Below are 24,667 nucleotides of genomic sequence, written 5' to 3'. Positions count from 1 at the left end.
CCCTTCGGGAATGTCTGTGCTTCAGTAGGTCCCGCTTCAGTGTGTGTCTTTTGCGTCTGTGTGAATTGGGGGGTTTTGCGTTTTGAAAGTGGCAGCCAACATCTGGTTTTCCCGTTTTGGGGCTTCAGTTCCGAGAGGTCGCGTTCCCTCTCCTGCAGTCCCGCTCCTGTGGACGTGTGCTCCGAGGTCTGTCCTGCCAGCGTGCGCTCTGTTCCAGGCAGGTGGACGTGGAGCGGGGACCAGGCGCTGGGGCCTCCGTGATGGGAAGCCCTTTGTTTCCCGGCTGCCAGCATTCCGGGCTTTTTTCGGAGAGCTGCTGGGAGGGGAGGGGTGGTGGGGCTGTCCTCTGATTCACCCCTCTCTCTCTCCCTCCTGTCTGTTCCTTCTCTCCCTGTCTCCTCTTGCGCCTCGCTGGGCTCCTACTGGGTTTAAAATGTACAGATGGCCAAGGAAAGTGAGCTTGCTGGGCAGCAGTGGCTTACGGCCGCAGGGTGTGAGGTGGACCTGCTCTGCGCCCCGGTTTTGAAAAGTGACCCAAGCTTGGCATGTGCGTCGTGCTGTCTGCAGCAGCTGCCCTGCTGCCGAAATGATTCAGACCTTCCTTTCTCCTGTCGCTGAGTAATGTGCCCTTCTGGTTAAAGTGGGGCTCCCCCAAATCAGTCCTCGAGAGCGGCTGCCCAGCCGGTTTTGTTGGGCTCCTTGAGGCGTCACCAGCAGAGGCCTGACTGAAGTTGAACTCTTCTGTGCCGCTGGCTTCGGGGATCGGACTGGGGGAGCCCTGGGTTGAAGAACATAGAGGCTCGGCTTTACGAATTTCTACTACGGTGTTAGCTGTGTGCTAGAGAACACCCAGCTGTAAGTGTACACAATGAAACAGTGTAGGTGTGTCATCAGTCTTTCTTAAATTTAAACAGAGTACCTGTAGTCAGTAGTGCACCCTAAATTTGAATGCATTTAATTTTTGCTAAAATTTGGCGGCGTGTCTTCTCGGCAGTTGGGTGTTCTACAGTAAATCTTCCTGCTTGGTTCATGCTGGCAGGCTGGTTGGGGCATAGTGATTAATGCAGGCTGTGCTGGCCCTCTGGTTGGTATGTGCAGATAAAGGCAGGTTTTACAGGCTCCCAGGCTCTGCAAGGGGTGAAAGGTCAGAGCAGCCATTTCCACATGGCCCCTCCCCCCAACACAATCCCTGCGGTGGCTTCCTGTCCCTGGACTTCCTGTCCCTGTGGGCTGGCTTTCAGAGATAAGTGTACACACAGAGATGGTTCTGGAGCTCTACTGGCACTAGCCCTGCTGATAAGCTGGCTACAGGAGGTATTGATCTGAAGGGGTGGTGTGTGTTCTGGGAGGGGGGGGGCGTGCACTGGGGCTGTTTTTCCCCAGACTGCTGGCCTGCTCTTATGACAGAGGGCTGGAGCTGATGTTTGAGTTCAAAGGTTGTCTTGCTGGAGAAGGGGGGAGGGGGGGAGTGAGGATCTGCAGAGCAGACAGCCGAAAACTGCGGCTTTGCTGTCCGGGGTTGTGATTGCAGAGAAAACGCCTCTCGTTGTGCCCCAGGCACAGAGGGCAGCCTCTGGATGTGTCCCCTTTAGCAGCCGGTGCTGCGGTTTGTGTTTTCGGCTTGTTTGTGGATCTGGAGGGGAAGTGGGAGGGCTGGACGGGAGAGGGTGGAGTGTGTTTGTGAAAGGTGAATGCCCTGGCGTGGGCGTTGGCGCTCTGGGCGGTTTACAGCCATGCAGGGGACTATGGGGCTCGGCAGGGTCGCTCACCTCCCAGCTGTCTGCTTTTTACAGCAGCAGCAGGGGGAGGATGAAGGGGAGGGATGGCCCTCACCTCTGACCTCACTGGGACCCCCCCTGGCCAGAATGCGGTCTGTCGCCAACACACAGAAACCACCCTGTGTGGCTGCAGGGGACTCAGGCAGGGGGGAGAGAGGTGTTCACCGGCATCCTCTCTGCCTTCCTTTTCAAGTGTATCCTGGAACAAAACACAAGACTTCAGTTGCACTGCTGTCAAATCCATCCCAGGTTTTTCTTCAGGTGTGCCTCTTGCACAGTCCCGTACCAGGTGCTGTAGGCTTGGTGTTGAGATATTTGCTTCCATTGGTACAGTTTGTACTGTACCATCCTTGCATCCAGTAAGACCAGGAGTGGATCGAAGCAGCTGAGCAACTTGGCGTCTGGTTAGATGTCCCTGAAGTGCATCTTGCTTTATAGGAGTGTTTTGGGAAGGTTTCGGATAAATTCCAGATAAATATCTGTTTGTTAGTCTGGCACGTGTGCAGCTTTTCCGGTATCTCAGGTGGTGGGTAGCTGGCTAGGGTCACGGGAGCTTTAACGGGAGGGAAAACGAAACCAAACATATGTGCGTGAGCTGGTCTCAAATTAACAATTCATTAGACGCAGACTAACGCAATTAAAACATGAGCCTAATTAGCTGGTGCGGCACCAGAGGCCCGCGCAGTAACAGCTGTCTCCCGGCTGCAGCCTCATTACTTATTTAATTGAGGGGCGCCGGGAGGACCAGTGAGCCGCGGCAGGGGGGCGGGGGGGGGATTTCCGTGTCCCCGAGGCACAGAGCGCGCTCTGCTGGAGCTCAGGAACACGCTCTCGTTTCCCACGGTGCTTTGAGCGAAAGAGCCGCCCACAAGCAGTCTGGTGGCGGTGGTGATTGAAGCAGAATATTTTTCCCTTACGCTGACGCTGTTGGGATGTGATGCTGTTGCAACACGGCCTGGGAATCTCACAGGGATTTGCAGTGCTCCGGTTTGGAGCTGCGGCTAGCTGGCTGTTTCTGATGGTACACCGATTTTCCCTCTCGGCTGACAGTGCCGCGGACGCCTCTTACTGGGAGAGAAGGGCAGTTGTACAGAGGCGCGGTTTCGGAGGGAGTGAGGGGTTGGGTGGTGTTTCAGCACATGGGTCAGGTCAGTAGCTCAGGGGGCGCTGTTGACAAACATGCCACCCTTTTCCCCACCCCTGCGGCTCTGCGCCCCTCTTTCTGCAGGGGAGAGCAAGCTCGAGAGCTGACCCGTGCCTCTGATCCTCCGAATTCCTCAGCTGAGTGGAGGAGCTATGGGCTCGGCAGGGTGCACCCTCTTCCTTCTCCTCCTCTCCTCGAGGCGTCCCGGGTTTACGGAGGGGTCAGATGTCCTTCACCCTTCTTCACCCCTGCGTCGATCACTGTGCACTTCCTCTTCCTGTGCAGCCCGTTGCTCTCCCTACCTCTCCTGAGCTTTCCTTCTCCGCCTCTTCTCTCCTGGTCCTGCGCTGTCTTCCCAGATCCCCGAGTTCATCAGCGAAGAGAGCGCTGCCGGGTGCGGAGCTGAGTCACTGTGTCCGGGCAGGAAACGGGGGAGGAGAGAGGAGGGAGAGCGGGAGAAAATGTTCCATGTGCTATGGTTTGGAAAAGCTGGTGTTAGTGTCTTGTCAATAAAGCCCTGTTCTGATCTGAGAAGAGGAGAGGAAGGAGGATGGGCTGGAGCCAGAGGCACTGCACAATCGACAGCATCCTCCCTGTATCTGAAACCTCGCCCTTCCTAAAATATTGGAGGAGGGGGTGGGGAGCAGGAGTGTGTCCTGTATGTTCTTTTTATGTAACATTAGTGAAAAGACCAGTGACTTAATTTTTAAGAGAAATTCTAAACAAGCAACTTCATCTTTATATTCTGCAATTAGTTTGAAGAGATAATGATGTAGAGGTCTGATGGATTTTATGCATGTTTATATATAAACATTCTAGACTCGATACATGGTTGATAAAACCAGAGAAGTCCTAAACGAGAGCAGGCCATTTGGCTCATATAAGCTGCCCTGTTAGTAGCTCATTGATCTAAAGGCTACCAGTCGGTTGCTAGCTTGTCTCGTCCAGCTGTTTCTTTAGAGAAGCCGGGGTATCGGCTTCAGCCATGTGGCTGGGCAGCATGTTCCACGCTTCCACCACCTTCGCGTGAAGACGTGCCTCCTGTTCTCTGTGAACTTATCCAGTTCACGTTTCAGTGCTGGTTTTGAAACTTCCCACTGGGTGTTTCTTGTCGGAGCCTGTGAGGCTTTGGAATGCTGGGATTGGGATCCCCCTGTCATCTCCTCGAGCGCAGGGGAGCTTCAGAGGGGAAGGGTGGACTGGCGCGTGGGACCCCATGTTCTCTAGCCTCAGCTTGCTGTGGACGTGTGCCTGTAGCTTCGTTCTTCGAGAGGGCAGTCGACTCTCCAGCACAGCGGCTCTCAGGCCTCTTCCGGCCACTCGCGTGGATGCGACCTGTGGCCCCCAACCTCTGGCCACACTCAAGCGATTCCTGAGCACGAGGGGTTATTAAGAGAAGGGAGGGGCCCCTGCTGCTGGTAACCCATTGATCTGGGGTTATTTGCCCTGCTTCTCCTCTTGTTCCTCCAGAGCGGACTTGGTTTCCGAGTAGTATGAGGGGCTGGCAATGCCAGGAGGCCATGTGTACCCATCTTGCTTAGCAGGCAGCTGGCGGCAAGTGCTGAAGGTTCCCACATCTTCCCTGGAACATCCTATCCCTATCCCAGACCTGCTTCTCTGGAGCCCTCCCCACGTTAAGTGGGTGGGAGGTGTGTATGGATATAGCCAGCTCCTTGTTGCCATCCTTTTTCCTTTTTCCAGGGAGCGTGCTGTAGGACGACCCCCGTATCCCAGCAATCCATTATCATGCCCAGAGTCCTTTGTGCTGTGGGCTTCTCTAGTCTAGACGTGAGAGAGAGGAAGGCAGGAGAAAGAGCTTGAATTAAGACCCAGTGAGGGAGGCGTGGGGGGGGGCAGGCAGTAGATAAGAAGATCTTTTATTGGGGGGGGTACCGGGTGGGGAAGCATGCAGGAGAGAATAAAGCCAGAGCTGAGTGCTGGGGGAGGGGGGATGGGAGACTGGAGGCTGGTCAGTTCCTGATTGAAGGGGTGGGGGGTGGGGCTGAAGTGTGTGTGCATGCCTGGGAGGGAAGAGGAGGAGACATGGAGCCGAGATCTGGCCAGGCTGCTGACGGGGAGAGGAGGCAGGGCAGAGAGCAGGAGAGAGAGAGAGGAGGGAGGGGGGAGTAGTGCGAGGGTTTAAAGTATCGTCAATGAGGAAGTTGGAGAACCATTTTCACTATTGGGCAACAGCGGCTGACTGCGAGAGAGAGCAAGAGCTCAGCCCAGAGCTCTACGGGAGCCGTCTCTCTCTCTCTCTCCTCTTTTCATGGTGATTTCTGTCCTCGCGTGTGATTTATGTCTGTTTATTCATTCCGGTCTGCACAGACCAGAGGGCAGCGTGTCCGGTTGGGCATTGGGCGTCGGGCGGGTCGGGGGGGCGGGCTGGGGGGGGCCAGCGTTGTGCCGGAATGAGTTCACACAATGGGAGCAGCCCCGTCTCTCCGTGGAGAAGAGAGTGCTGTTAGAAGCGGATCGCAGAGCAGAAGGGGGAGGGAGGGGGAGAGAAGCTGAGCTTTCTTCCTCCTCGGAATCTCCTGCTGGGGCCTGTGGTTTCACAGGTTTTAAAAACATTTTCCGTTGTTTTTATCTTCCGTGTTGGATATCGAGAAGCCCCGAAACACGAGGATTATTTTCTTGCTGTGACCGGGAAGTTACCGCGTGAAGTTTTTCCTTCCTTTTGCTGCGGGAGCAGATGCACGTCTTCTTGGATTACAAAGGGAAACGACAGCAGTAACCAAAAACAACCATTTGTGGGGGCAGTTTCTTCGGAGTGGGTTCTTTAAATGGATTACAAAATGCATTCAAAGTCAAGCGATTTATTGGCTTTCCAAACCTTGGATGCCCTTTTGGAGAAAATTGCTCACTACTCACTCGCTGTGAAAAGGTATGATTTGCTCTGTTAAATATTAAACAAGAGGGTTTCTTGTTTTTCTGTTTTACGTATTTCGTCTTGCTCTTATACAGTAATAACGCTTCTGATTCTTACGTTTTGCCCTGGTGTAACTTTGCTCCTGTGTGTGCGGAGGAGGGGTGACTGGTTTCCAGTGGTACAGACAACCCGTCTCGGCTGTTCTTAGCCGCCGACGGAAGCAGAGGTTTAAGGGGAAGTTGGCGCTGACAGATTTGTTCCCAAGCTGTGCCGAAACCGAAGCGTGCCTGCAGGCGGGTTGTTTGTCTTGGAATTGCCAGCAAAAACCAATTTGAAGTGGAATTTCAGTGGCGATTCCTCTTGGCCTGAGATACCTGCTAGCTGAACAGGTTTAAGGTTTTCTCCTATCGCAAAGCCATGGCCTGATCAGAGCCCCTCTTCTTTTACAACGGGGCTTAGGGGGAGTCAGGTCTGACTGCCTCTTGGGGTGTCCCAGCGTGGAGTGCGGCATTCGGTGGGCCTGCTGGGTCCGGACTGGAAGTCAGGCCGACTTTGCAGGGAAACAAAGTCCAGTTTTGTTTGAAGAGTTTAGTTTTTTTTACTCCTCGGGAGTGCTGTAAACTCTGCAGACTGAAATGCCACTACTGCCACAATCATGCGTCCTGTCCTGTCTTGATCTACAGTTTTTAAAACGAGTTCTCCTGAGCAGAGTAGAGCTACTTGTCAGGGTCAGCGGTGTCTATGTGTTTCTCAGTCTATCCCCTGGGCCGTTCCACAAAATCCACACAGAAGATTCATTACGCAATGTGCAATACTGTTGCTAAAGAAATGTGAAGCCTAAACAGTTCAATAAAGCTTGCTGCCGCTTTTCCAGAATGCAGTGCAGGGCACATGTGGTTTGTTGGCTGGTGATGGTATTCAGTCTCCTGCCTCAGGAAGCTCTGCAGGGGGTGTGAAGTGCCGATTTCTTTGTGGGTTTTGAGCTCGTTCTGCCACCCGTGGGCCTGAAGCCTGGACCTCCAAGAGCTGCACGCTGTGTGTTTCCTTGTGATTCATGTTCTTGTTTGTTATATCTGCCTGGATGTGTTCTGCGCTCCTTTTTGCTCTGGGCTCCTCTCCTCCCCCCAGGGTCACCCTGGCTCCTCTCCTTGTTCCCGTGTCGCCCTGGCTCGTCTCCTCTCCTGGGTTCATGCGGTCTCTGGTTTTCCAGCAGCGGTGCTCCGGTTTCTTCCCATGCTTTTCCAGCCCTGTGGCATGTTCAGGCATTGGATTAACAGCACCACCCTGGACCCTTGTGTTTTGCCCTGCAGGCTGTGCGGGTAGTTCACGTCACAGAGCAGTGCACTTGTGACGGCTTGTATGGTATTTACACCCCCGTGCGGACAGGCGATTGATTTTGTGTTTCTGCTGTGTATTCTGCGTGCTGCGTGGCAGCTTGGGTCATAGAAAGGCAATTATATGGTCATTGCAGAGTTGTGTTAGTGCTTTCTGAAAGGCAGAAAACAAAACTGGAGTGGTGTACATTTGCGCTCCGAGTTGCAGTGCGTGCACTTCTGTGTTTACTTACAGCAGGCAGCAGTTTGCGTGTGTGCCTAGTTGAAGAGCGTTTGCCCAGTTGTGGTTTGTGTGGGTGTGCGGAGTGGCTACGCATGTGTATTCCTGGTTGTGTGTGCACAGAGTTGTAGTGTGTGTGTGTGTGCGTGCAAGCGCCTAGTTGCAGTGCGTTGTGTGCACGAGGATTTGGCATTGATATCGGATTACCAGAGTTTGTGCCGTGTCCTTCGTGTGTCTAGATGAGTGCGCTGATAACTGACAGTTTGCGTCAGTCGCCTCCCCGCCCTGCAGCCCTTCATGAGAGGCGGGTGCGGGCAAGTGAGCCGGCAGGGGAAACCCCAGCCATCTGAGCATCCTCCTCTGGGCCTGGCGGCTCGTGGAGACGCGGGTGCGCCGCGGCCCAGCTCGGCCCGCAAGGTGGCGCCGAGCCCCTCCAGTCCCGTTACCTTCACAGCGGGTTTGAGCACCAGCGTTAAGGATCTTCCCTGGTTTTGCTGCTCCGTCTTTCCGGAATTCCTGATGAGAAACGTTTTGGGGTCAGAAACCGCAGAATAGTTTCATTTCCGGCAGGGAACCCTCTATCCAGGTGTTGGTCAGTCGGTGGCAGCGCTAAGTGAATCATTAATGCAGCTCAATCCATCTCCACCATGCCCTTTTGGCCCTGCCAGTGCAGTGTACACATGTACATGCTGGACCTAGAGTGCAGTCTGGGGGTCACAGCGTCCACTTGGCTCATTGTCATGGAAGGCTGTCTGGCATTGTCTTCGTGTGGAATCTGCTTGTGGCCCGACTCCTCGTCCTCCGCCGTGTGGGGCCCGGCGTGACATGGCCCCCCCTTGCGGTGTTGTAGACTGGTGTCGCGCTGAGCCCTGAATCTGGGGCAGGTCAGATTGGGGGAGGGGAAAGCGGTTTAAATGCGGCGAAGGGACAAGTTTTAATTACGTGGACAAGCGAGAAGAGCACTCGCCGCTCTACACCCGAGATGAAAATTGTGCAAGCTGGAAGACACGAGCGTGCAGACATCCCTCCTGTCCTTGCTGGCTGGGTATGAGAGCGCCGGGCTGTGCTCCAGGGAGCCTCCCTGCGGGGTGGGGCTGAGAAAGAGGGGGAGCTGGGCTGGGTTATCTGTGTCAGGTGGAGATGCCCGCTGGCTGCTGGGCCAGGCATGATTATCGGGGCTGTTGTCGGAGTGCAAATGACTTCTTTTTGATGAACCAAATGACTTTTACTGTCAAGTGTTTGGTTTGGGTCTGTGTATCACCCCTTATATGCAGGAACAGTTTGGAACAGTCAACACCAGTAGAAAAAGATCCCCTGTAGAGATACGGGGAGTACAGGCCAGTAATGATTGTAGTAAAAGGTGACCCAAACCATCCCCTGTGCGCTGTTTTTATTTTGTGAAGGCAGATGTGAGTGGTAGTTCTGCATATAGTTCTTTGTTCCTTCATTCCTGTGCCTGTTGACCTCTGACCTCGTGATGGTTTCCTGTGGAACACTATTCCTTTGTGCCCACTTCCTCCTCTCCCAATGCGGTGTTTCATGCTTGGGTGAAAAATTTGGTTGTAAAACCCAGCAAGAGACGAGGCACGGGAGTCGGATCTGCAACCGCAGTGATAAATGATGTTCCTGGCCGCTCGTTGCTGTGCTCTTAACAGACAGCTCTGCTGTTGAAGGCGTCCCTTCCATCGCTACCCCAGTGTTTTGACAGGGTGCTGACGGGGCACATCGTCGGGTCACCACATACCTCATGCCATGGGTGGGTGGCCATCGCTGTCCCCAGGGAGCCGTGTGGCCTTCGGACCCTCACCTCTGGGGGCAGACAGAACAGAAGGCTGTTCCTCTGACTGGCTCTCAGGTGTGTTTTGTCCCAGCCCTTAACTAACCAGATCTGTCCTTCGTGGGGTCTGAGTGATGGGAGTCGTTGTTTGTCGCAGGCTAGGGCCCCCCAGACAACAGAAAAGGGATCCCCGGAATGTTTGACACAGCCTGGAGTGTTTCCTCCGGTCCTGCCGGGAATTGATGTGCTGTTCCTCTAGGAAGCCTCATGGAGATTGTCTGGAAATCTGAGAGAGAGGATGCTGTATGGATCTGGGGGTTGATGGCCTCAGGATATTGTTTGGGAATGTGCATTCCAGTGAAGATGCAGATGGAGTCGGACAGAGAGAGCGACGCAGTTTTACAGTAGTTTACAGAATGCCTTATGGCACAGGCAACACAAACTCCAAGCCCTGAGTGCCCTGAGTATCCAGCTGTGCTGGAAGTAACAGAAACAATATACAGAGTCTTCATTATCTCATAGACTTGTGACACTTCAGTATAGTAGGTCCTTATTTTCTAGGAGCAAGTTTCAATCCCTTTTGGTGTATGCCCATTGTAAGGGCTGTACGCTGGTGTGTTTGTATACTTCTACTGGTTGTTAGTACAGTGTGGGAACTGTACACTGGTGTGTGTACTGTTATAAATTGTCTTCAAGAATGTAGCTGCAATGGGGACACCTGGCTATTGCCAACATTTCCAGCTTCAGAGGATTTTTGATTGATCAGAGCAGTCTAATGTTTATCGTAAAATTTGCCTTAATTATGTTCTGGTTTAATGATTAAGTGACAATCAACAGTCCAGAGCATGAAACAGGGAACTAGGTAGAAAAGAAAAAAAGACAACTAGAGACAAAAGTAGGAAAACTGAATATGAGTTGAAAAGAGGGAAGACGAGAGCTCCATGTTCCAGGTCACCTGGAAAGGCAGGATTGTATTTGAACTTTAAGAGAGCCTGCTACTCTGGTTTTTAGGGAACCCTGATTTCCTGTGTAAATAATACCTTGGTTAAAAACCGCTTCTGTTAGTGGGTACATTTTTAGAAATTGTTTGGTTTAGAAGGCAGCCTTTCTGCCTTATCTTTTTTTTTCTGGGTGATTAGGACATTAGGCCTCTGAAAAGCATTACTAGAAGGTTTGTACATAGTCTGACTTGTGCATTATATGTATTCTGTGTGTTATTTAGTGTTGTTGTTGTTAAAAAATATATTGGGTTTAATTCAGCATGCCTGAATTATTACTCTTTTCACCAAAGCTGTGCCAGAGAACAAAACTCATGTGCCTCCATACCAACCTCTAGGTTAGATTTTTGGTAACATTTTTACAAGTTAGGATTACTTAATTTATGTGTTGATTAATCCACTCGGTTGTTCCTGATATTCCTCTGGTTTCACAACCACCTCTTTTCTAATTATATATTTACAATGTCCTACAGACTGTCAGTAAATTATTGGGGCATTACAGTGGTGTGTGTATATATGCTGTTCTACTGGTTCTCAGTCCACTGTACAGGCTGCACACTAGTGTGTGTATGTGTACGTACATGTGTTCATGCTGTCCTACCAGCTCTCAGTCCACTGTACGGGCTGCACACTGGTGTGTGTGTGTGTGTGTGTGTATACTGTCCCACTGGCTCTCAGTACACTGTAGGGGCTGGTGTGTGTGTGTGTATATATATATGCGGTATCCTGGTTCTCGGTATACTGTAGGGGTGCACACTGTGTGTACACTGTCCTACTAGCTCTCAGTACACTGTAGGGGCTGCACACTGGTGTGTGTGTATATATGTACTATCCTGGTTCTCGGTACACTGTAGGGGCTACACACTGATGTGTGTGTGTGTGTATATATATATAGGTATACTGTCCTACTAGCTCTCGGTACACTGTAGGGGCTACACACTGATGTGTGTGTGTGTGTATAGGTATACTGTCCTACTAGCTCTCGGTACACTGTAGGGGCTACATACTGATGTGTGTGTGTATAGGTATACTGTCCTACTTGCTCTCAGTACACTGTAGGGGCTACACACTGATGTGTGTGTGTATAGGTATACTGTCCTACTAGCTCTCAGTACACCGTAGGGGCCACACACTGATGTGTGTGTGTATAGGTATACTGTCCTACTTGCTCTCAGTACACTGTAGGGGCCACACACTGATGTGTGTGTGTATATAGGTATACTGTCCTACTAGCTCTCAGTACACTGTAGGGCTACACACTGATGTGTGTGTGTGTGTATGTATAGGTATACTGTCCTACTAGCTCTCAGTACACTGTAGGGGCCACACACTGATGTGTGTGTGTGTGTGTGTGTATATAGGTATACTGTCCTACTTGCTCTCAGTACACTGCAGGGGCTGCACACTAAGGAGCCTGTATATATATATGCTGTCCTACTGGCTCTCAGTTCACTGTATGGTCTTCTCACCTGGCACGTATGCTGTACAGACAGCACCTGGTGTGTGAAAGCTGCATGTCCACTGCGTACTCCGAGTTCCTGCTGGAGCCCCAGTGAGCCTCTCCACCTTCGCTTACTGTTATTCATCATGACTCATTCTTCTGCTTTGAAGGTTATGGGAACACAACTGAAGATGGCTCTAACCCAAACACTTCCCCCGACCTTAACGAAGCATACATTCATTCCTTTTCACTGAGATAGCTGTAAAAGAATTTGACGCTGATGTTGGAGCAAACTGTAAATTATGACTCTGGTTCCACAGAAATATTTGTCTGGCATCTGTGCAGTTTCTGAAGTGCCAGGCTGTGCCTCTGTATGTGAATTGTGTCTGTGGTGCTGGCTTAAAGCAACTGACTGTCGCTTCAGTTCCCGAAATTGATTTGGTGTTCCTCCCTCAGGTCCTGGTCTAGCTACTGGTGGGATTTTCTGCAGGTTTTCCCTTCAGAATGGCTGCCGCACGCTTCCTGCTGATCAGAGCAGTGCGCTGCCAACCTCTGTAAAGCCTGCAGAGCTCTTGCCCTGCTGCTGCCCCTGGGCACAGAGGCTGGCAGAGTCTTATGCAGGCCCTTAGGGTTCTGAGGCTGCCTTTACCCACCCTCGGCAAGTCTACCCATGCATCCGAATTCCTGTCCAGTTCGGGCGAGCTGTGTTGTTAATGGCGTTTTCCATGGAAAGGGAGGAGATTTTCGGCCTTGCTCTAGAGAGGGAGCACTTATGCAAATCCTTACCTGCGGGGTGGGGAGTGGGGGGTGAAAATGTCTCAGGAGAGCCGCAGGGACTGGCAAGGTGCTCTGCTGTTCCTCACGCACGCGAGCACGAGCGCAGCTGCACTTCTGCATTTCAGGAACAATAGCAGCCAGGCGACTCCAGCCTGGACCAGAGCAGGTGTGTGACTCGGCAGAGCCAGTCGGGCTGGTTTCTGCCTGCTGGGGCCTCTGGCTGTCCTGTTGCCGGCTCCGCAGGGCTACGAAGGCATCTTCCGCCCCAGGTGCGTTCTCGGGTTTTTCACGTTGCCTGGCAACGCCGACTCCAGCTCTCTTCCTGGGTGGTTCACCCTGACCCCTCTCCTCCTTTCTGATCGCCCAGTCTTTATTGTTAACTAGCGCCCGCTGTCCTGTCGCGCGTCTGTGTGCTCTGAGAATCAGGGCCAAGGATTGTATTTTTAAAAGATTCTGGCATGCGCAGCTTGCACTGCCTGCTACCCAGAAGTTATCTTTGTGTTCCCCTTTTGGCGAGCTGGGTTGTGCAGGCGCCAAGACCAGAGGCGAGCCACTGAGCTTGTTTGACGGCCTGGTACCACACAGCCCAGCTCTCGGGCGAAGTATTTCTCTCTGGCCTGTGTCTTGGGTCGCATTCCTCCTGGAAGAGCAGAGAGGCCTGTTTGTGGCCTGGGGTGTGCTGTCAGACATCTAAGGCTGATGTCGAGTAAGCAGAGAAATTCTGGAGCTCCAGAAATCCCGAGGGGCTCTTCCCAGTCCATTTGTTCTCTTCCTCATGGTGGTCCTTCTCATTCCTCTTTCCGCACCTGTGAGACGGGAGATTGTCCCGGTTTTCCGGCTTCCCCTCGCTGAATTGTCTGGGTCTGGGCGGCTCTGTCGGGAAGCAGGCATTTCTGCTCGTCTTCCCCGTTTCTTTTTTGTGGTCGGGGAAAAACCAGGTCCAGCGCTGTTTGGCTTGCAGCTCAAAATCATGCCTGTTCTAGAGCTGTGTGGCTGCTTTCAAAAGCGCCATATTTCCTCGGGGGGGGAATGGTTTTACAGATTTTTGGCTGATGAGACCGTTTCAGCAACTTGGCTTTTTTTTATCAAGGATAATTACTAAACCTGTTTTTTTTCAGATGCTCACCCACTCTGTGCTAAAGGTTGTGTAACCCGCAGCTCCTGGTATGTTGAAAAACGTACACGCAAGATCCTGCTGTCTGATTTTTTTTTTTCTCCGCTCCGCCCCCCCCCCCCCCCTTGTTATACAGATTTCCCTTAAACCTGAATAGCTTTTGTTCCTGAAACGATTTTATTTTCGGTCTCGTGGCAGCGAGCTGTTGGCGCAGTGTGTGTGTGTTAGGAGTGAGTAAGTGCGCGAGGGTGTGACGGTGGGGTGCCTGTGTTTATGGCCAGTGGTTCCCATAAGCAGCGAGGCCGTGACCATGTGAGCGCCGCTCATGAGATGAATCAGCAGTATGGTCTGACTCACGCACACACACTCCATCCATCGCGTGGGCTCAGGCCTGATAATAAGAAAGATGCAGCTCAGGCCGACAGGGCCTGCAGGCCTTGCAGTCTGTTCCTTTTGTAGTACCTTGACGCAGGCTTGAAGCTCCTTCCTGTCCACCTCTGTCCTTCTGCTCATCAGTGAGCTGGCTGCAGCTGGACTCTGTGATGGAGCAGACTGGTGTCCCCCCCAGGTCCAGCAGAACAGGCAGCACTGTGGAGGACTGGTCAGAGCTGGGATGTTATGGGTTCTTAAGAAAAGTTACGAGCAATAGGAGGCAGTTTGGCCCGTCTAGCCCATTGGTTCATTGGAAGATAACTGATGCAATATCTCATTTAGCTGTTTCCTGATGGAAGCCAGGGTATCGGCTTCAACAATATGAATACATGGCCTGGCAGCTTTTCCCACACTCCCAGCGTCTTTTGAGTAAAGTGCCCCCTGTTCTCAGTTTGAAATGCCTGTAATTTCCACTGGCGCTGTCTGGTTCTTGTGTCACTGCTGGTTCTGTTGAAGTCATCTGGGTTGAGTTTCTCAGTGTCTGTTTGAAGTTTGAATCCCTGGTTGTGGTACTGTTGAACCTTTCCCTTAGTTTCCTCCAGTAACACACCCAGCTGTATAAATGGGTGCAAATGAAGCTGCTTTGGATAAAAGTGTCAGTCAGAAGTAAATCCCATGGAGAGTAGCTGTGTACACAAATATCGGCACCCTGCATCTCCAGTGATTTCACTGGCTGTCTTGCTGGTTTGTGGTGCTCGGGGTTTTAATCGGTGATGGGTGCGTTATTCACGAGTGCTCAAGGAGCTTGTTCTAGGCAGATGATGGCAGTCGCCAGCGCAGAAACCTCAGGCACCCACGCGTGGTTACACCGATGGTGCCGACGCCGGGTGTCCAGAAAATCCGTGGCAAATCTGTCCAGGCCCCTCGTGGGCAGATGCGTTGTGGCACAGCAACTTGCAAACCGCCGATAACCCTGTGCAGCAGTCTAGATGCCTTTTCCCAGAACTCACAGAGAAGATCGTTTTTATTTCATCAGCTTAGCCTCTAGCTAGATGTGCACCTCTTGTTTTTTTTTTCCCCCGAGTATGGAGAACAGAATGCCCTGAAAATAACCTCTCTGTTAGCGTTTGGGTATTTTCTTGTTCTTTGTATCCGCGCCGGGGTCTCATGACTTGCGCAGCAGCAGATGGCCTTGGGCAGGAATGCGTTTGGCTCTTGCCTGCCTCTGCCCTCTGATGCACTGTGTTCCCGTGACACGGGCTGGGGGTGGGAGCTGGGGGCAGGACCTTGAGCGGGCTAATTCCAGAGGCTTGGGGACGCTGGAGAAGCAGTCTTACACTTAGTGTGTCGTCTTTCACTGCATCAGTACCCTCTCGTAGAGCCTGGGAATCTTTCTGGGCCGAGGAGGAGTGCTGGCGGCAGGGTGGATGATTACAGGCCATGCGGGCCAGAAACTACAAGCAGTCGGATTTGTTCCAAGTAATTATTCCAGTGACTTAAGAGGTTGGAGGCTTTCCCTTCCCTGCTGTAGAGGAGAGCTTCTTTTAGTGGCTTAGTGTTTGGGATGAAACCAGTCACCCTGGTGGGCTTGTCTTAGCGGAGGGAAAGGCTGGGGTGTCCGGGGAAAATGGGGGCAGCGCAGTCACAGCACAACATTGGTGCAGACCTCTACAGCACACAGGCATGAGACGGCCTAAATGCACAGGCAGTTCAGCACCTGGAGTCTCTTGAAAAGCGCTAGTAAAATTCCTATTCTCTGCCCCCGACAAAGGCAGGACACCGATACAGCAGCTGGTGACAAAGAATCTCATGTGGACACAGCAGGCACACTGGTGTGTGTGTGTGTGTGTGTGTGTGTGTGTGTGTGCGCGCGTGCGCACACACTGACCCAGACAGACAGAGCAAGCACACAGACATTGGAGAGAGAGCTGTGAGTCACAGTACAGTCAGCCTGTTTTTATAAGGGTGGGAAATTTCAACCTGTAAGCGGGAAAACCAGTAGTGTTCAACCACAGTGACGTCACTGTACGTGTCCAACAGGAATTTCTTGGTCCATTTCTTCCAGACGGAAAGTGTCCTTGTTTTTTTTTTCTATAAACAATGGCAACCGTGTCCTTCAGAAGATCTTGACAAGAGTGGATATGGTTTTTCCCCCTCCTTCACTGTCTGCATTTCAGAGTACCGGTTTGGGGCTGTCCTTGCCCTTTTTCCCCCAAGTGGTTATCCCTTATTTTCCCCATGAACGGTAAAACGCGGACCAGTGGGCAGCAGTGGAAACTGCATGGTAATGTGTTTAAAACGGAGAAGAGCCGCCCAGCCATGTTGTTGAAGCAGATATCCTGGCTTTTTTCACAAATCAGTTAACTACTAAGAGAGGCTGAAGGACCTGCCCTTGTTCTTAAGTGTACCCCAAAACCCCTCTGTGGGGGCTGTTCCCGGATGGAGAATACAAATTCTGGCTGTTCCCCTGTGGCCAGTGCTTTATATTCAGGCTCTCTGGGCCTCCAACACAGCAGCTTCTCATGTGATGAGATGTGTGTGAAATGTGTGTGCGCGCGCAGTGCGCTGTTGCAACAACACATTATCAGCAGGTTAAAACTAACCTGTCTCACGACGGTCTAAACCCAGCTCACGTTCCCTATTAGTGGGTGAACAAATCCAATGCTTGGTGAGTTCTGCTTCACAATGATAGGAAGAGTGGCTGGTCTGGTTGTGTACCTGGGGGATTAAAGGTTTGCAGGAATACGGCATTGACATTAACCAGCCCGTTTTGTTAGTAACACCAGTTCCTCTGGCTTTATTTCAGTCAGGGGCTCAGCAGTTAACGGTGGTCAGGAGAGCCGATCGTCTGAGGCCTGGAGCTTATATAGCACGTGCTGCTGTGCTCTTGAGTGGCGTCGCTTCTGGGCAGTGGTGCACACAGCTGCCGTCTGACCCTGGTCTTGTTGGTCACCCTGAATCGCCTGTTCTTGAGAGAGCTGGGACGCTTGTCCTGTTTCTGTTTAGCAACAGAACAGGAAGATTGTTCTATTAAGGAGGCTCTGCTTCCTGGAGAGCAAGGAGGGTCTTCAGATCTTCTATTCCAGATCTCTAAATGGCATAATTTAATAATTGCCCAGATTGTCTGGCTCATGAGTTATTTAAGTTGTTCCTGGTTTTCCGAAATTGGAGATGTAGAGGTCATCAAAGGACAGGGTTTGGAGATGCCCTGGCATATAAAAGCTCCCTCTCCAGTCCCCAACAAAAGATTCAATGAGGATTCAGAAAGTATCCAGTGCTTCAGATAGTTCACTTGTAAGTTGATCACTGGTCAGACCAGCTGGTGCATCTGTCTGGTCGCCTAGCCCAGAGGCAGTGAGGCTGCGACCTTTGCTCCTAGGGCCTTTCCAGTGAAGATTGGTTCCCATCGAGTTCATGGTTCATTAAACTGTGCCTGTTAATCCCTGTTGTCTGGTTCACCCAGGCGAGAGCTGGACTCTGGTGAGGATTTGTCTCCCCTTTTCTACTGCTGTTTTAGGGTCTCTGTCCCTCCCCTCCAACCTCATACATGCACCATAACTGGTGTAGATTTTTGTCCCGCATCCATTTCTGTTACACGGGGTCGGGGGGAGCTCGTGTGTGGCTGTGGCGTTCAGGCGGACGTTGATGATGGCAGTTTCACAGTGAGATGCGATGGTGCTGGAAGTTATTTACGCCAGATGATCCGCAACATGGATCCTTCTTACAATGTTACTGTGTTTGTTAAAGCCCAAAAAACAATCGGGGGCAGAGGGAGCACAGCGTAACGAGCAGTGTTAATTACGCTAAACGCGCGAGGGGGTAGTGCTCTTGCTGTGTGAGCTGGAGCTGTAGTCTGTTTCACCTCTGCTTGGCGCCCCTGATGTCACACAGACGGCCCTCTGGTGGAAAGCTGCCTCAGGCACCCAAGACACAGTGATGCCTAGAGGTTGGGCTGGAGGCGTTTATAGTGACAGGCGGGCCACCGTAGTGTTTAAAGAAGCAGCTGCCCCCTTGTTGATGTGGGATCAGGCTTCAGAGGGGTGTGCTGGAGTGGCTGCAGCTTAAGGACAGCCTTAGAGCAGGGGTTTCAGGAGACCCCAGTGAAACTGGCAGCAGTGTCCAGTTGACAACGCTAGCTCAGGTGCCCGTCTCCCGTCCCGTTCACAGGACTGTGCCCTGCAGAGACTGAAGTATGTCCTACGGAGGGTCGATCAGCTGTGTAAACATTCGTGTTGTGTTGCTCTTCAGGCTGAAATTCTCATTTTTCTTTTATTCTCCCCCCACCCCCGCTCACAGCTGCTCCAGTGGTGCACTCGGGTGAAAAGGCAGGAAGAGCTAAAGACAAACAGTCATGGGTGAAAACTTTGGTCGCGGGCTGACTGAACTCTCTGAACTTTCATTTTTGTTTCTGGGAGACGAAAACAAGATAAGTGGCAGTACACCGGTAGTCAAGGGTGTTTTTTTTTTTTTTTTACAGTTTTCGGTGGGGTTTTCTTATCAGATCTCAAAGGAGCCACTTTTCAGTTTTTATGGTTTTTGGAATTTGATTCAACTTCCAGTTGGTCCTCGAGTTGGATATGTTCTGATGTTGAGCACGGATGTGCCGTTGTTGTGATTAGGATAAACCTGTTTGGAGTCTGTGTTAAATGGACTGAGCAGTGCGTCTGTGCATCGTTGTGGTACTGTTCTCTTCCTGTCTGTCTGGGTTCTCATGGGAGCTATGAGCTATTGCACTACCTACACATGGATCGCTGTAAGGAGGCGTGTGCGAGAGTCTGTTCCCCCCGGTATTTTGGTGCTGTGTAGATCCACCTTGGTTTTTTGTAAGCTGTCCTGGTGAGTTTTCTTCTCCTCTGTCCACTCAAGCGTTCAGAGAGGAAGCCCGGCGGAGGCTGTTGCGTTTCTGTCCGGGATGTTCAGCTGGCCTTGCTGGGGTTGTCATGAGCGCGTCTTTGTCCACCCTGGAGGAATGGTATTGATTTCTCACAAAGCTGTACTGGGAGGTGGTGGAGATAACGGATCCAGTTGTCTTGCCCATCGTGTTCTGCCTTGATCTTTTTTTGTTGTTGTTGTTGTTTCATGTGTGCTTACTCTTGCAATTCAGCATTGCCCGTGAACACATGTTGCGCTCAATTTGTCAAACCAAACATCAGAAGAAGCATCTAAGGCACATCTGGCCATTTAGCTTACCCTTGCCAGGATATGTTGGAAGTCAACCGAATATTTTCTGGGAATCCTGAGCCCACAGACTACCGCAAGGCCTTGAGACTAAGAACTGCTCAGTTGTGTAGGTCTGTTGCTGCTGTCTGTGCAGAGTGCTGAGCGTCCATGTGACGAGCCAGCCTTCGGGGCAGTAGTGCTCAGTGCGGACTCACCCAGGGCGTGACATGGTCCGGACTGGGCCGAGTGTCCTGTCCCTTTCCCCGAGCCTGATCCGCTGTCTAGCCCCCTGTGTCCTGGGACTGTTGAACTGTTGGCTTTTCCCTGTGCTGATCCTCTCCCTCTCCCCCCCCCCCTCGCAGAGAGCCCAGCGAGGAGTGCAATGGCATCACTGGAGCCCTCTCTGTGCAGACCGCGCCTGGGACGAGAGTGAGCGAGCGCGCAGCCATGGGGGACGGCCTGGACGCGGCGCAGATGTCGGCCACGCCGGGCCAGCCGTCCGTGCAGCCCGCCCCAGCCTTCCAGAACCCCGCCCCCCCGGAGACCTCCAGCTCCAACCGGCCCAAGCGCCAGACCAACCAGCTGCAGTACCTGCTCAAGGTGGTGCTGAAGACGCTGTGGAAGCACCACTTCGCCTGGCCCTTCCAGCAGCCCGTGGACGCCGTGAAGCTGAACCTGCCTGTGAGTGCGCCCGGCCTGACCCGACCCGGTCCAGTCCAGAACTCATGCTGCAGAGTAGAGAGCTTTCTTCAGACACCAGCGTGTTGGGGTGGTGTCACTTCAGCAAGGGGCCTCCGTCAGACACAAAACGGACTTAGGCCGCGATTCCAAATTCCATAAAAAACTGTCCTGATTATGTATTGATATTGACAGCGGTGGATGTTAGGATCTTCTGTCGTGGCTTGTCTTGGTTTTATTTTTTTCAGTCCAGAAATTATGAAACTTCAGGAGTCTTTTGCCCTGGCCTGGTGTCGAATAACTCATAACTTTCCTCTCAAGTTCGTCACACAGCGTCTCGATAGGGGGGATTCTTTTGGCTTGTGCTGCCTGTGAGAGAGGAATGAATCTGCTGCTGTGAAATTGTGCTTTCGTTACTGGTCCCAGGGCTCCCTCCTCTTTCTTTGTGATTGTCAGTAATGTTTTCTGTAAATCCAGGACAAGTAGAGCTTTGTCGGTTTTTGTTTTCTTTATATTTGGCTTTAATTGAATCCACTCCACTAAAAAAAATACATAAATATTACATAACTCTCTTCATTTTCTATTATCGACTTTGTTTCAAATGAATTAAATGTATTTTTAATGGTTTGTTAAGTCATGTACAGATTGTCCTGTTTGTCTGAAGACAAAAGCGTGAAGAGTAAAGTTTTTCTGATACTGGGCTCTGGAGTAAGGAGTGATATATATATATAGGATATTTTGGTGCAAGTTACAGTGAAGATCTTAGCGACTAAGATTCTGCCTTTAAGTCTCTTTTTACAGTTTTGCACTTCGGAGTGCCTGAACCAAGGTGGTTCTTGGCCTGTTTTTCTGGTCTCTTTGTATACCCTGTGGGTCTATTGGCATGGTTTGAACATGCTTTCAAATATGGAACTGTGTCTGTGACACTGCTTGGAAGCTCTTGTGCCAGACTCGAGGTCGCCTGTCAATTTCACAAAGTGTAATAAAAGTGGCTTGCTAGGCTGTGCTTGGGTGTCACCGATACGTCTTCAAGTCTACTGATTGCCCATCTCCTCTGGCCTGTGGCAGTATCGCCTGTCCCAGTGACGGAGCTTATTAAAGATGCAGGGTCTGACTCTCGAGGATCAAGATGGAAGGTGTTACAATCGAGAGCCCATTTCATTGATCTGAGCATCTCGCCCAGTCGTTTATTCAAGGCTTCCAGGGAGCCGCCTTCAGCAGCACAGCTGGGTTGCCTGTCCCAGACCCCCATCCGCCCCTTGTGTAAAGCAGCTCTACCCATTCTCAGCCCTGTTGGGGTGTGATATGCAAATCATAGTAGCATAGTAATGCTTCTGCAAGGAAGTAGATCATGAATGACTTTGTCAGACACGCCTTAGAAAGTCTGACAGATTTCTGGCTTGAACTGCATCGCCCTTTAGGAGCGCAGACCCATTGTCAGTCCATCAGGTCTTTGTGTCAGTCATTGACATTTGAGCACAGTTTAACAGTTGCTTTTGTACTGAAGGAGGAACTGTCATTTGATGTAGTGGGTGGGGCAGGTACCCCTCTGGACACGGGGATCACTGGTGTCCAGACTGCTCTGCAGCTGGGCTGACCTGTTTGTCTCTTGTCCTCCACAGGACTATTACAAGATTATCAAGTCTCCTATGGACATGGGAACAATCAAGCGACGCCTGGAGAACAGCTACTACTGGAACGCCCAGGAATGTATTCAAGACTTCAACACGATGTTTACGAACTGCTACATCTACAACAAGGTACCGGCTGCCCACACGCCCACCGCACGGCACTCAGTGTGGTTAGAAAACTGGCCTTGACACTGGCCTCCTTACACGGTCACTGTGACCTTATTTCTCTTAACCACCCCCCGCTGCTTATCTGACTCACTGTAGCCAAAACACCGCAGTGCAGAATGTCTGTGTGCCACTGCAGCTGCCTACTGCTGTCATCAACCCCAACGCCTCATGGAACACCATCGCACGGCTGGGCTGCTGTGTCATTGAGGGAGCTCGTGATTTTCCCAGCCGAGCTGGTCAGCACTTACAGCAGCAGAACAGCCAGGAGAACACGCTGGTTTATTGGCAACTGGCACGAAGAAAATTGAGAAAAAACGTCCAGCTGACGAGATTGGGGGGGGGGGGAATGACACCTTGCGATGAGTTTTGCATTACGTTGTTCTTGGAAAAGCTTCTTGGGAGTGACCAAACAGCTCCAAAATTTGCTGGAAACTTGCAGTGAATGTCTTTGAGCATTTGCGATCTCTGCTCCTAAGCCCTTTCTGAGAAATCTTTGTGCCGCTCCAGTGCAGGCCTTCGAGGGATCATGGAAGTGCAGGGGCAGGCTGATGGGAGTGTAGGGAGAGGGAATGACAGTGGGGCTGCAGTTTGTCACGTAACGTCAGCAGCCCTCTCTCTCTGCCAGGCCCAACCTCTCCACCAAAAAGATGAAGAACGAATTCTACTTGTGCAAGAATAGGGGCTTGCGATTGCAACAGTTCCTGTGTTTGTCGTTTGTGTTGTTTTCCACACAAATGATTCGTCCCACCCCCACCCTTCTGCTCCTTGCACCTGCAATGCGCAGCTTGATTCATAGGGTGTGTGGGAGCCAAGGCCATTATAAAGGAAAACCAGGCTCTTCTCGATGGAGAAGCCAGGCTCTTCACAATGGGGAGTGGTAAAGTTAGTTAACGTGAGTTATCTTGATGTCTTGTGTGCTGCCGAAATACCTGTAGACAGGTTTATGAAGCTGCAGTCTGTAAGTAGTCGACATCCTGCCTCCGTCCCCCCACAAGCATCCCCTCGCACAAAGAAAGTGGAACAGTCTGTTCTGTTGATCCTAACCACCGTTTGGCACAGGGCAAGGCCAACTTCTCACAGGAGCAGCGGAGTTCAGGCACACCTTACACGTTATGTCCTGTGTGTGTCCTTGTGCTGTAGCCGGGAGATGACATAGTCTTAATGGCCGAGGCCCTGGAGAAGATGTTCCTGCAGAAGATCTCGGAGATGCCCCAGGAGGAGACGGAGATCCCTGTGGTGTCGGGAAAGGGCCGGGGCCGAGGACGGAAAGACGCAGGTAGGCCAGTGAGCACGAGAGTTCAGGAGTGATGCATCAAACTCATGCAGCTGCAGGCCTCTTCTGCAAAGAGCACAGATGAAGCTTAGAGGCAGTGTTGTCTGATTTGCCCCTGTCTGGCTGCACAGATGCCTTGAAACTAGTAAATCCTTGAGTGGCTGAGTCTGCTGTGCAGTGGATTCATTTAGTCTCTCAAGGGCGGGAGAGGGTCCTATGACAGCTGAGGACCACATTCATATTTTGTGTGCTATTTACTTTTATGTAACCATTTCCATGTCTCATCTGCTTTGTATATAGCTTTGTAATCATCCTTGGAACAATGTCTAAAACCTGTTAATATCCAGATAAGATCAAACACATCTTGAATAAGTAAAATACATCTTGCTCGTATAAGCTTTCCTCCTGTGCACTGTGCAGTGTAGAAGTCACTGGTCTTCTTTTTCCCTTCCAGGTGTGAGCTCGAAGCCAGGGAGTGCCTTGGACTCTCCCTCCACGCCCCCCCAGACTCGCGGGCCCCCTGCCAACTCATCGCAGGGGCCGCAGACGAGGGGACCACCACCCATCCCCCCGGGGACCCAGACCAGGACACACCCCCAGCAAAACGTTCAGACTTTGCAATCGCGCGGGGTACCCCCGCAACAGACTCTGCCCCAGAATCCCCAAGCGCGGGCACATCCACCTCCCTCAGGGCCGCAATACCCCTTGGCACCCCCGGACTGCATTACCCAGAATCCCATCATGACCATGACCTCCGTGCCTAACCCTGCCCAGACCACCCTGCCCCCGGTGCCCATGCCACCGAGCACCGCACCGCCCAATAAAGTAAGTCTTCCTGGGGCAATGGAGTCGGCTCAGGACAGGGTGTGGGCCTGTGGCTCTTTAGCTTAGCTGTGGCTGCTCTCTCATTATGTCAGCTTGCGGCATAAACAGTTAGAATTTTCCATCTAAGAAGTCTAAAGTCAAAAGTCTTAAGTTTTGTTTTTGAAGGAGATCAAGACTGCACAAGTGTGTCTCCGTGTAGTTGTTTCTCTGCAGCCCACAGAGAGAACAGGGCGTCATCTGCTCCCCATTGAAGGGGACCGCCTGTTCACCTGCCCTGGACAGCACAGTTCTGTAGTGTCGTGGCATTTTCACCTCCTCTCTTCTTGAGTCTTTCGTGAAAATGTGAGGAGGGTTATAAATGAGAGGAGGTCATCCAGCTCATGTGGATGAACTGGTTAATTAAGTGGCTGGATGCTAATTGACCCTCTGATCTCACCCAGCTGTTTCTTGAAAGAAGACCATGATATTGGCTTCATCAACCAGGGCTGTGCTCCACACTATTATAAGGGCCTTCCTTTGTATAGTGAGGTGTCCTCGGTTTCCCCGTCTTTAACTGCACTGTTTCATATCCCTGGTCTTGTTTTGTCTCCTCCCTGTCCCTCTCGTGCTCTCGCTCCTCCAGCAGAGGAAAAGCATGAAGCGGAAAGCCGACACCACCACGCCCACGGCCAACGACCAGATGAGCGAGTCCTCCCCGGCCCCACCCGAGCCCAAATCTGGCAAGACGCTCCCCCGGAGGGACAGCAGCAGGCCGGCCAAGATCCCCAAGAAGGAGGCTCCAGACTCCCAGCACCCAGCCCTGGACAAGCCTGGTGTCGGTGGGGTCCTTCCGGGGACCCTGCTAGCGTCCGGGGGCGCGCAGAGCCCCAAGCAGCAGGAGCAGCTGCGGTACTGCAGCGGCATCATCAAGGACATGTTTGCCAAGAAGCACGCGGCCTACGCCTGGCCCTTCTACAAGCCCGTGGACGTGGAGGCGCTGGGCCTGCACGACTACCACGACATCATCAAGCACCCAATGGACCTCAGCACCATCAAGGTGAGCCCCCCTGCCCCCCTTGCACTGACATAATGGATGCAGACCGCAGTAAGGCATGCTGGCACAAGC

General features: G+C 51.9%; 1 protein-coding gene across 4 annotated transcripts in view; it reads left to right on the top strand.

Annotated features, from left to right (window-relative positions):
* brd4 (bromodomain containing 4) overlaps positions 1-24,667 on the top strand; it is a 47,334-nt gene that overhangs the window by 12,881 nt on the left and 9,786 nt on the right. For 2 of the 4 annotated variants that reach the window (XM_088933185.1, XM_088933184.1), the window contains exons 1-6: positions 5,627-5,809; positions 19,350-19,668; positions 21,288-21,425; positions 22,605-22,740; positions 23,192-23,562; positions 24,185-24,598. In XM_088933185.1, coding sequence (XP_088789311.1) covers positions 5,709-5,809; positions 19,350-19,668; positions 21,288-21,425; positions 22,605-22,740; positions 23,192-23,562; positions 24,185-24,598 — 1,479 coding nt within the window. In that variant the 5' untranslated portion in view covers positions 5,627-5,708. Of the gene's footprint in view, positions 1-5,626; positions 5,810-19,349; positions 19,669-21,287; positions 21,426-22,604; positions 22,741-23,191; positions 23,563-24,184; positions 24,599-24,667 lie in introns of those variants that run through there. The other 2 variants (XM_088933186.1, XM_088933187.1) reach the window with 1 other exon arrangement.

The sequence above is a fragment of the Atractosteus spatula genome, chromosome 14 (genome assembly GCF_055471065.1).
Source record: "Atractosteus spatula isolate fAtrSpa1 chromosome 14, fAtrSpa1.hap1, whole genome shotgun sequence".
In the NCBI taxonomy this organism is placed as follows: Eukaryota; Metazoa; Chordata; class Actinopteri; order Semionotiformes; family Lepisosteidae; genus Atractosteus; species Atractosteus spatula.
This window is presented reverse-complemented; position numbering and strand designations above follow the sequence as displayed.